This window comes from Megalops cyprinoides, chromosome 4, assembly GCF_013368585.1.
Source record: "Megalops cyprinoides isolate fMegCyp1 chromosome 4, fMegCyp1.pri, whole genome shotgun sequence".
NCBI classification, from domain to species: Eukaryota; Metazoa; Chordata; class Actinopteri; order Elopiformes; family Megalopidae; genus Megalops; species Megalops cyprinoides.
This window is the reverse complement of record NC_050586.1, coordinates 5,485,001-5,497,500: the sequence shown is the minus strand read 5'-3', so window position 1 is coordinate 5,497,500 and position 12,500 is coordinate 5,485,001. Positions and strand designations below refer to the sequence as shown.

Genomic DNA, 12,500 nt, shown 5'->3' with positions numbered 1-12,500 from the left:
CTTTCTGGAGGAGGGTAGAGAGAGAGAGAGAGAGAGAGAGAGAGAGGGGGCTGCCTTGAACAGTTCCCTTTTCTGGCCTAATCAACACAACAGCCTCAGCTGCCCCCTCGGATCCCCTGCCAGGGTCCCTACCATCTTCTGATCAAATATTAATGCGTGATACTCTGCTTGCTCACTAATCCAAAGCCAATTAATATTATCTGTCAATTATTTACAGATCCTGAGGTGCGGCGGCAGTTCCCTGAGGACTACATCGACCAGGTTTGGAATGCATAATTGACTTCCTTTTCCACCACGATCACCCCCCCCCCCCCCCCCCCCCCACACCACCACCCCGCACCCCCCAACACATACTCCTTTTCTTTCTTCCTCTCTCCTTCTCCCCCCCCCCTTTTTTTACTTTCATTCCTTCTGTTTTATCTGTTCCTTCTTTGTTGGTTTATGTCTCCTTGTTCGTTTATAAATGGTAGCAGTTTTTGTGTATTTTGCTGTTGTTGTCCACCCCCCCCCCCCACCCCCCCTTGCATGGGAGCGTGTGGGAATCCTAACCTGCCATCGCCGGTGCTGGCTTCTCCAGTCCGATGTGCACAAGTGCATTGTGGGTTTGCAGAATCTATGCGCAAGGACACCTCTTATGCATTATTAAAAACATATTTAAAGATCAACGCAGAATTAATTTGTCGGTATCGGCAGCGATACAGCAAAATCGTAAAAATCAGGTGAATTTGATGTGGATGGACGAATGGATGAATGAATGGACGTGTGACTAAATACATGAACGAAAACGTTATGGATCCTCGGGGGGGATACGCCTTCTGGCTTCACGAGCACACGATCTTGCCGTCTGAAAATCCGACACCTCCATCAAGCGCGTGTAATTCAGCCAGTTCTGCTCTGATCGCTGTTCTCTCTGGTGCTGAGGTGATGTGATGGTGCACGTGCCTTCTCCTCTGCGCAGAGACTCTGAGTGTCAGTGGAGGAGACCCCCGGATCTCTGCCGCTGGAGGCTGCCAGCATCAGGAACGTTTAATCTCGCCCGCCGTGGAATTACCCTTTATGCGCATGTCTGACGCGTTCAGATCTCAGCCTACGCCACTAATTATGGGTCTCAACAAGCAAATATGTATTTACATCTCTGGCCCTGGAAAAAAAGAACGCTTATATGAATTGAGACTTTTCTTGGGAAATATTTAGATTAGTTTAAATGTAGAGGAGCCGCTGCCTGTGTAGATGGCTTAATTTAGATTTTTTTTTCCCCCAACAGAACACAGGGCTTGAATTTCCCTTTAGAGACATTCTTAGTGTTTTTTTTTATCTTCCCTAATCTCAAGTGCCTGGTTGTTCTGTCAAACATACCTTCTTTAATGAACTCAACAAAATCAGCCAGGGCAAAATGTGAAGTCATTTTCTGTCCTTTTTTTATTTATTTGAATGATAATGCAGGGTGTCTGTTTGGTTCCCTGTCAATCTAAACATTTTTTTCCACCAAACGAGTCACCTATGCTTGAACACGAGAGACTGTTCCCTCACTCACTCTTCCCCTCTCTCCCTCTCCATCTCTCTCTCACTCAATTAATTGATGTGCAAGAACGTGACATTCTTTGTTGTTGATGGATATTTTATTCTGGTTAGCCTTTGTTCTGTGCGGTAAAGAATCTGTCTCAAATAATTCCGCCTGACTAGCTTCAGGAGCAGAGGGGGAGAGAGAGATAGAGAGAGAGAGAGAGAGAGAGAGAGAGAAAAGGAGAGAAAAGACACAGATAGAGTGAGAAAGATTGGCATCTGGGAGGGAAGAGTGATGACCAGGCTTTTGGCTTCCCTTGAGCCACAAAACTAGAACTTCTCCCTTTATAGAGAGGGGGAATAAAGGACTGGAGAGAAAGGCGGGCGGATGAAAGAGGGTTTGTGTAAGAAGGAGCTGGCCCTGACAGCGTGTTGGTACAGCCACCAGTCATGTGCGCCCTCCCTCGACCCTTTCTGATCTGCAGGCTCTTAATTGTCTGGCAGCAAACAGGCAGTAAAAGTTCATCATTTTCATGTTCTTCGTCTTTGAGGGGCAGAATAAATTAGGCCAGTTGTGTGAGAAGGATCTATTCAGACAAAGAGGCGTGCAGTGCTAATATATTCTATACGCACACTCACACACACTCCTACACACATGTATGTGCATGTGTCTGTATATGTGTTTCTGTATGTGTGTGTGCATACATGTGTGAATGTGTTTATGTGTGTGTCAGGGTTTGGGTTAGTTTCATTTCAATTCAGTCAATTCAGAAAATTACTTGAATTTCAATTAATTATTATAATTTCATTTCAGAGATGCATTTGAAAGCACATTTGTTATGTTATACCTTTTTGTTTGAATGTCATGACACTTTTTTCCCATATCTACAGTCATGTAACAGCCATTGCAAAAGTCTTGTTGCACTTTAGAAACAGCAGGGTTTCAAAGCCATTGTCTAGGAGCAGGCAGTGATAGCAGTGAATGTGACCTTATGTGAAAGCTACCTGATGATGCTCTTTGTCCGCATTAGCGACTTGTATGGAGCTTACCCTTGCATGGAGCCATGGCTTTAAAGCTTTTGAGATGTAAATGATATGTCTTTACAAAAAAGCTGATAAATGTATTTCAAAAGTATCTTTTTAAGCATTGGCAAAGTATTCAAGAAGGTATTTTTCCAAATACATGTAGCAATACTTAAAATACAAAACAACGATTTCAGCAGTGTCTTCTAAAATACTTCTAATTGCGTGTAAAAATGTAATTTTATATGCAGATAATCAAATTCTTATTTATTTGCGGTCCAGCACACATGCTCATATATAGCATTTGTACACACAAGTGACACGAACTCACACACACACACACACACATATATATATAAATATATATATATATATATATATATATATATATATATATATATGTGGTGGAGAGAAAAAAGAGAGGAAAAGATGTCTGTGTCTCATTATTTCTGTTGGTCCTGCCTCGTCAGTGATAGATCTTGCCGTTTGTGAGAGGGATGTAATCTGATATGTAAATAAGTTGTTTGATACAAAGCGAGGGTATAACGAGCGGGATCCCTGCGTTTTCCGCCTTTTTTCTCTCTCGCATAATTAAAACAAAGCCCGTTTCGCTCGCCCCGAGTTTTTTTCCTCCCCTCCCTCTCTCCCTTTACTGTTCTCCCCTTTGACACAACCAGACTGCAGTGACATTTACGCTTTGAATCCTTTAAATTAGGCAGCTGCTGCATATTTTGCGGGAAACTTAATGCAATGAGGTACTTTTGTAATTTGGAATTGTGATTTTTGAAGTTGCACGCCTTTGATGTCACTTTTGTCACTGCGCTGTGGATTGTTTTAACTTGCCGGCGAAAGGCCGGAACTAGTCTTTAATGAGGGAATATTCAAATGAATGACCTCCAAAAAAAAAAAAAAACACATGAGACAAGTACAAAAAAAAATGGAAAGGAGGAAAAAAATTATGTTTCACGATTTCGCGCACAAACTGTGTCGGTCTTGTCCTGCACCTCAGCACCAGCGTGGAGGTGCTCTGTTTCCTGATTGGCTGGATTTGTTTGGAGTGGGGCCTTGCCGGGCTGTGACAGCCCCAGTCTGGCACGTCATGTGACCGCCCTCTCCTCTGCCCTCTAAGGCCCTCCACTCTGCTGCTGTGTGAGACTCGGTGAGAGACACGGCTCACCTGGAGGGAACGGAGGGGGGGATGGGGGGCGGTGCGGCAAAGGGATGCCAAGCCGCTCCTGCGGGAGAGCAGATCAGGACAGTGTTTTGTGCTGACGCCCATTTTCAGGCAGAAGACCCTTGAGGGGGAAGGAGAAGAGAGAAAACAACCGCAACAGCATCGGCAAAATGCAACTGAAGCTTTGCGGGGTGGTGGGAGGGGGTGGTGGGGAGAGGCACGACTCGAGAATCAGGACTGGTTAAATGAAAGAACACCCTTGATGAAAAAAAGTTTGAGATGTAAAGCTTTGCTAAGATACACAGTATAGCTGCTAATGTAGTAAAACGTAAGAAGTCTGAGGAAAGTTTACCCCGTTCCCTGGATCATCCCTGACATATGTTTGCTTTTCGCGAGTGACGTGACCTCTCTGATTGATCAGGTTTGGAAGAGAGACACCTGGGTGCACAGATGCTACATGGGTTGACAGCAGTCTGACATCTGCAGGGAGAGGATGGAGAAGGAGGGTAGAGAGGGAAGGAGGGTTGGAGGAATAGAGAAGTGTAGAGAGAAGGATAGATTTGGGGATGAGACAGAGATGGAGAAAGAGAGAGAGAGAAAGCGAGAGAGAAATGGGGACTGCTACTTATGTGAGAGGGGTAGAGAGTGAGAGTGATACAGAAACATAGGGTGTTTTTACTCTGGTGCTCTTTAGCTCAGCATTCCAGAGTTCAGCATCACGTGAGGAGAGGGAAAGGATTTGAGAGGGGCGGGTGGGTGGTGGGGGTTGGGTGTGTGTGTGTTTGTGTGTGTGTGTGTGTGTGTTTGTGCGTAAAGCGAGGTTTGCTTAGTCTTTAAGAATCGATGGCTGCCGCCTCTGCACCACCTGTGTTTCCGGCGGCTCCACCGGGGTCCTGAGAGAGGTGACCGCCGGGCTGCCCCGCTTCACGCCTGTTTGTCAGAAGCTTTCAATACGCCTCACGTACGCTCCGCTTTAAAGGGGAGCGGGGAGAGAGAGAGAGAGAGAGAGAGAGAGAGAGACAGAGAGAGAGAGGAAAAAAAGACGGTGAAATAGGATGCTTCCTGCCCTTTAACTTGCAAGTGCCTTCGTTAAGGGAACCTGTGAAATCGGTTTAATAGGTTGACATCACCCCTCGGGCCATGGCGTCTCCCTCCTCAGGAGACCTCCCTTCCCTCGCTCTCCTTCTCCTCCATTGATTCTGGGCTGTTTTTAAGAGTCTCGGGAGGCAGGACGCTCCGCGCGTGAGAGAGCCGAGTTGCTGTGGAGACCGGCTCTTCTGCTGGTGTCTCTGTGTGGCTGAATCACATACCGGGAGACAGCCTTGGGGAAGCTGCCCCGACTTCCTTGTTTTAAAGATGCCTGATCGCTGTGGAGCATTGGTAGGCGCGTAGCCTTTTCTGCGCTCCAGTAAAAGGCGTCTGCTCTGTTACCTGCCCTGATCCCACCCCCCCACCCTCCTTTTCCCAATGCCGACACCAGTTCATAAAAATTTTGCCTGTCCTCAAGCATAAAGAGGCTGAAAGCCCTTAGGCAGAACCGATACTAGCAGCTGAAATGCAGACCCTCATTGACTTCATACAGCTGAAGGACTCGCTGCACTTTATAAACGGAACCCATGCTGTTCCTCACAAAGCAAAGTGTTTTTTAATGAAATTTAAACAAAAAATAGTAATTAAACAATGTAATGCATGGTACATGGAAATTTGTGTGTTTGTGAGTGCATGTGCAAGTGATTGCTTGTGTGTGCGTGTGTTTGTGTGTGTATATATGTATATTTGTGTGTTGGTGTGTGTGTGTGTGTGTGTGTGTGTGTGCACGCATATGCATGTGCATATGCATGTATATACATGTATGTATGTGTGTGTATTTATGTGTATGCACAAACATGCATGTATGTGCGTGTACCTGCGTGCGTGCGTGCATACCTGTGTATATGTATTTATGCGTGTGTGCATGCATGTGTGTGTATGTGTGTGCGCGTGTGTGTGTGCTGTGCGTGTGTGTGTGTGCGTGCGTGCGTGTGTGTGCTGTGCGTGTGTGTGTGTGTGTGTGTGCGTGTGTGTGTGCGTGCGTGTGTGCGTGCGTGTGTGTGTGTGCGTGCGTGTGCTGTGTGTGTGTGTGCGTGCGTGTGTGTGTGTGTGTGTGTGTGTGTGTGTGTGTGTGTGTGTGTGCGTGTGCCCATCTTTGTGCTGTTTTTCTGTGATTATGTTTAGTGGTCTCTGAGATATTGATTCTGTTTCATGTGCTCAGCTGTGTGCTGTCATGTCTGTGTGGGGACTGTGTTGTGTCAGTCTTAACAGCGTGTTTTTGACAAGAACATAAGAAAACTCAAATCAGAAGCTATAAAATTCCAGTTTAACCTCCCTGACATTAATGAATTAAATATCTCATTGCCTTCTATCACACTGGCTGCTGAGAAATGAGATTATTTCTACATTCTGCCATTATCACTCAGGCTTTTTTTAGCTATTGCTGTTGAAGAAGGGGTTAATGTCCATTCTTGCAGGGAGAGTCAGGGATCAGGTGTCAGGTATTTTAATTGAAAATTCTGCACTTTTTTTCCCGAAAGGGTAGAGACATAACTTCATCATTAATGAATTGCTGTCTGGAACATCATCCTACAGAACACATCTTTGTGTAAAATGTCCTCTGAAATACTCTCACTAGCTATTCGTTTAATCAGCGGTATCTTTCTTCCCATGACCAACATGACATTAAAATCGAGTGTTTTGGTATTGTACTCTATAAGTGTCCTCCGTTAAGCCTGTTACGCTCCAGGACTAAAGCACTGACATGATGGTAAGGATTTGTTATCTTAACCAAATCAGGCCAGAACGCTCCGCAAACGAGTACTCATAGTGTAAGTGCACTCATGGGACAGGGATGGATTGTCAACCAATAGAGACTGTGGACAGTTGGCAGCTGTGAGTGCATCTTACTGCATTTCAGTGTCAGGGAGAGTGTCTCTGTGTGTCTCAGTGTGTCAGACTGTGGACAGCGCAGAGGTGAGTCTCAGTGTTGCAGTAAGACAGTAAGTTTGTCTCAGTGAATCTCAGTGTTAAAGTAGGGCAGTAAGTGTGTCTCAGTGTTGCAGTAAGTGCATATCAGTGTTAAAGTAGGGCAGTAAGTGTGTCTCAGTGTTGCAGTAAGTGTCTTAGTGTTGCGGTGAGGCAGTCGGTGCGTCTTTGTGTCTTAGTAAGTGTGTCTCGGTGCTGCAGTAACACGGTCAGTGGGTTTCAGTGTTAAAGTAAGGCAGTCAGTGCGTCTCGGTGTTGCCGTAAGGCAATGAGTGAGTCTCGGTGTTGCTGTAAGGCAGTGAATAAGTCTCTGTGTTTCAGTAAGGCAGTGAATGAGTCTCTGTGTTTCAGTAAGGCAGTGAGTGAGTCTCTGTGTTTCAGTAAGGCAGTGAGTGAGTCTCGGTGTTGCTGTAAGGCAGTGAGTGAGTCTCAGTGTGGCAGTAAGGCAGTCAGTGAGTCTCGGTGTGGCAGTAAGGCAGTCAGTGAGTCTCGGTGTGGCAGTAAGGCAGTCAGTGAGTCTCCGTGTTGCTGTAAGGCGGTCAGTGCGTCTCGGTGTGGCAGTAAGGCAGTGAGTGAGTCTCGGTGTTGCTGTAAGGCAGTGAGTGAGTCTCAGTGTGGCAGTAAGGCAGTGAGTGAGTCTCAGTGTGGCAGTAAGGCAGTCAGTGAGTCTCAGTGTGGCAGTAAGGCAGTGAGTGAGTCTCCGTGTTGCAGTAAGGCAGTCAGTGAGTCTCAGTGTGGCAGTAAGGCAGTCAGTGAGTCTCAGTGTTGCTGTAAGGCGGTCAGTGCGTCTCGGTGTGGCAGTAAGGCAGTCAGTGAGTCTCGGTGTGCTGGGCTGGTGCAGCCGAAGCCGCTTCAGTGACAGTGCCCGTGGCGACGGAGACATGGGGGAGACGCTGGGGCACTCCAGACAGGGATGAAAGCAGGAGGCATCTGGCTTTGCTGGAGCTCCAGCAAGGCGAGGTACCCACAAAAAAGGGCCTTGATCCCCCCCCCCCCCCCCCCTAGTTTATCTAAACAAGCTCGCCTAATCCCAACTGTCTTGGGGATCCACTGTCAAAACAAGCAGCAGGGCCCTAAGGCAAAGCGAAGGAGAGAGCGGCGGAGAGCCGCAGCAGCCAATCCCCCCGCGAGTCCCTGCTGGAGCTGGGCGGCACATACGGAGGGAGGAGAGGAGATGCTGAAAGGGGGGAATTTGCATAATGCCTTTTGGTTTGGAGAGGGAGAGGAGGCCCGGGCAGACGGAGGCCGCGGCGTCGGGGCCAGGGACCGGGGGCCCAAGCCCGCTCCGGAGTCCGACCTGGAGCGGGGGGACCGAGACCTCGCCGCTTTGTCTGACATCTGCCGCGCACCCCTCGCAAGCTCTGTCCCGGGCAAGTCCCGCGCAGACGCCTCCCCCCGGCCCGGCGCGGATCCCCATCCCGCTACCTTCCTGCTGAATATTCATGCCCCGGGGGCCCTTAGCTACGCTTACCCTCTCCTTCGCCCCCTTCTACACCCCCACCCCCCACACCCCACACCCCGATAAGGGCAGCTTAAAAAAAAAAAAAAAAACAGGAAAAGAAAAACAGAAGAAAGGCTTAATAAATGTTTGTCTTTCTCCTCCCCTGGATTTGCATAAATTATGTATTGAAAAGATTTTCATTTTTTCCCCCTATTTTCTAATAGCGGCCTTGAGATTAAGAGGGTGAAACGGTCCTTGGCTTATGAAAAGCAAACAGGCTGGTGGAGGACAAGAGGTGACCGAGTGGACACGCCCCTCCCACAGAATAGCTGCGGTCAATGCCTTGGTGCCGGGGGGGGGCTCTCTTTTGCCCCATAGTGTTTAAGCACTGAGACAAGTGCTGACGGGGACTGTCACCTCGTCAGCTGTCATAATGACAAATATATAGCAATTAATCAGTCCTAAAATAAAACTTCAGGAGGCTGAAGTTGCAGCAGCTTTGGTATCCACGGTTTTATTAAGCTACTTTTGCTGAAATGTGTGCTGAATCTTCCTGGTGAAGTGTTGATATTGGCTATACTGAAGTAAAACATACTTTTTCTTTCATGCCTGGTTTTACACCAAACCTGCTAGCGACCATGAAATGAAAACAGTCAGTTGGTTAAGGTTAGAAAGTGACCCCAGTGACAGGTCCAGGATCAGACCTAACCTTAGCCAGCCCGAATATTTTCTTTAGATCAGATGTAATACAGGATCAAGTGAAACTTTGTAGTCCAACCTCCTGCAATATTCTAGTGTACTTCCTTGCTTGGATTCAAGTGTGACTTTTTTCAGTCTTTAGTGTGTGGCCTTTCTGGCCTGTCTGGTGACTGTCACACATTGTCTGTATAATTATGCAGGTGAAGTAATATATACTGAAAATGTAGAGTGCAGTTAAGTCAGTTATTTTATCCAAGGCATTTAAGTCGTATATCGGCGTAATACAAATCAATAATCTACATGAATCAAGATTTTGTTCGAATGCATCCACATTAACAATATAGTAACATGTTTTTTTTGGGTACAAGTGCACCCCCTCTCTTTAAAAACTTCCATTTTATTTTTCATTCAAAGGCTTAGAATGAGATTAGATTCACGGACAGAAGAAGAAGCAGAAGAATGTCGGGGAGACAGTTATGTCCAGATTTCGTGGATGTTTGTGGATATATGTCACAAACATGGCAGGCCTGAGGGGCTTTTGACCACAGGGTCCTCTGAGGAGTCTCTATCTGTGCAGTGGTAAGGTAAGGGAGCAGGGATGTGCGTCATTTCAAGGATTAGCGGAAAGAGTGCCTGTTGTCAACCCCGAATAAAATTGTTAAACGTGCACATATTTTACAGATGATACATGCACGCGCACACACACACACACACACACACACACACACACACACACGCACGCACACACACACACACACACACAGAGTTTAGTATGGTTTAAAATGTAATGCCCTGTCAGCTGCAGTAGGATTCCAAAACATCATTCACACTTAGCCTAGATAGAGCTGGGCTGAAACCGGCTTGGAATGCAAGTCAGTTTGTGACAAGTCAAACTTTATACCTGGTTTCATGTTTTCACACTGAACTTGGAAAGAATGGAGTGGACTCTAGCCAGTGGAAGCCAGAGAGTGGAAACAGGAGGGGGATATACTGTATATGGCTTTGTTAAGCTGTAATTACTTTTTCTCTTCTGTTGCCGGATCTTTTGTTTTGACTTTTTATCAGCCTATAATTTCTGGTTTCCAGAAGTTTTTCCTCCACTGTCTTTTCCATGGTTTGAGAACCAGATTTCCACCCAAATGCCTCTGGGATTTCGGGTTACTCATTTCACAGTGGAAGTTGTTCTCTGCCCAACGACGTAACAGTGCCATTGTACAAATGCACTACGACAAATACAATTTCATTGATTAATTGAAGAGCTGATTCATAGATTTTGACTTTGCGGAGAAGAAACAGTCATTTGCATTGTTGACACAGCTCAGGGTTATCCACTTAAGATGCGGTCTGCTAAACAAACATTAGCTTCAAGGGCCAGTCATTTGTCCATGTGCTGCTAATCCTGTTTGTGTTCCTTGTCAGTTGGATTGTAGCATAATGCCAGATAGTCAGTAAAAAAATGGTAGCTTTATCTGGACTCAGTGTTTACTTTAAATTATGAGTCAACCTTTCATTTCCTTTTAAAATCTGTACTCACTGAATTTATTCTCTGTCACTGTTTGATTACATGAAGACGAGCATCCTTTCTGGTAGCTGCTAATAGAAGCAGTTGTTAGGAATTTGTTTCAGTTTTCATGGTGATGGACAAGGAGTCCTTCAAGGAAGACATCTCTGTGTGTGTTTGTTGGTCTGCATGACTGTTTGTCTTTGTGTGTCTGTTGGTGTGTATGGGTGTTTGTATGTGTCTGTCAGTCTGTATAGGTGTTTGTTGTTATGTGTCTGTTGGCCTGTATGGGTGTTTGTTTGTATGCCTGCTTGTGTTGGTCTGTATCTGCACCTGTGTCTGTCGGTCTGTCTGTCCGTCGTTCCCCGTGTCTGTGAGGGGAAGGGCCTGGTGGTTGGCAGGCCGCTGTGGAGACCCTTGCAGGGCTGAGCTTTCAGGGGGCCCCCTGGGAGAGGGGCCAGCCCGAGGAGCGCAGCACGGCCTCATTACCAGCACAGAGAGCGATGCACTCCTGGGGGAGTAGTGCATGTCAGCTCTGTGTGTGTGCCTCTGTGTGTGTGTGTGTGCTTCTGTGTGTGCCTGTGTGCACATGCATAAGCGTACACGTTCTCTCTCTCTCTCTATGTATAGAGTGTATGTGTGTGTGTGTGTGTGTGTGCTTCTGTGTGTGCCTGTGTGCACATGCATACATGTATGCGTTCTCTCTCTCTCTATGTATAGAGTGTGTGTGTGTCTGTGTGTATGTGCTTCTGTGTGTGCCTGTGTGAACATGCATACGCGTATGCGTTCTCTCTCTCTCTATGTATAGAGTGTGTGTGTGTGTGTGTGTGTGTGTGTGTGTGCTTCTGTGTGTGCCTGTGTGCACATGCATACACGTATGCTTTCTCTCTCTCTCTATGTATAGAGTGTGTGTGTGTGTGTGTGTGCGCTTCTGTGTGTGCCTGTGTGCACATGCATACGCGTATGCGTTCTCTCTCTCTCTATGTAGAGTGTGTGTGTGTGTGTGTCTGTGTGTCTGTGTGTCTGTGTGTCTGTGTGTCTGTGTGTGTGTGTGTGTGTGTGTGTGTGTGTGTGTGTGTGCATGTGCCTGTGTGCACATGCGTACATGTATGCATTAGTTCTTTCTCTCTCACTGTGTGTATGTGTGTCTATGTATAGGGTGTGTGTGTGTGTCTGTGTAGAGAGTGTAAATATGTGTGTATGTATATGTATGTGTATATATGCATATCTGTGTCTGTAAATGAGTGTATATGTATGTGTGTGTGTGGATATGTATATGTGTGTATCTGTGTATGAGTGTATATATGTATTTATGTGTGTATGTACTGTATATGTATATGTGTGTGTATGAGTGTGTTTGTATATGTGTGTCTGTGAATGAGTGTATATGTATGTATGGGAGTATATGTGTCTATGTGCGTGTGCGTGTGTGTGTGTGAGGCAGGGCCAGCAGGGCTATGGCCCAGGGCAGCCAGTGCAAACAGTCCCTGTTGTAGCTCCTTTCTTCGAAGAACCAGCTCTGTGGAAATAATGGGGAGGATCATGAAAAGGCTCTGAACTTCTGTGTGCTTCACTTGAAAAGTCTGTGTTTTGTTTCATTGTCAGAGGACTCCAGAGGACAAGGAAGTTCATATGGGTGTCCATTAATGACTTTTGTATATTTTTTATTTTCTTACTTTTATTTGTAGAACTTTACACAAAGAGCATTTTTAAGAATATCTTTGTAGATTCGTTATTTGTTGTAGTCTCTCGTGTATTTTTTTTTTTTTTTGGGACTTTCTAAGCACTATTTGCCTCACAAGAGCAAACGTGTTTGTTCATGCAAGACCATTTTTCACACAAACTCCCAACTTTTTAATATTAATATATTGAAAATGACCCTCTCCCTGTGTCACTAATTCAAGTAATTTAAGATCCATAACCGGTGGAAGTGCTCATTGAAACAAATGAGGCCCCTGCTTCTGTTATTGCGTCTAATGGGGCCATAATGCGCTGTTTTCCAGCTCCTTAATAATGAAGTATCAATATTGCTGTCCTTGTGTTTATTAAAGTATTTCATCACTTTGTGGACACTAATTTAAAGAGTCTGAGAGGACTTGCTTGTGCTGGAGGGTGTGTGTGTGTGTGTGGGGGGGGGGGGG

The 12,500-nt window shown here is 46.0% G+C and overlaps 1 protein-coding gene across 3 annotated transcripts in view; it reads left to right on the top strand.

Moving 5' to 3' along the window:
• The window catches only part of dennd1a (DENN/MADD domain containing 1A), a 132,508-nt gene that overhangs the window by 31,686 nt on the left and 88,322 nt on the right, over window positions 1–12,500 (top strand). For all 3 annotated transcript variants that reach the window (XM_036526613.1, XM_036526611.1, XM_036526614.1), the window contains exon 3: window positions 218–261. In XM_036526613.1, the coding sequence (XP_036382506.1) occupies window positions 218–261 (44 nt within the window). The remainder of the gene's footprint in view (window positions 1–217; window positions 262–12,500) is intronic.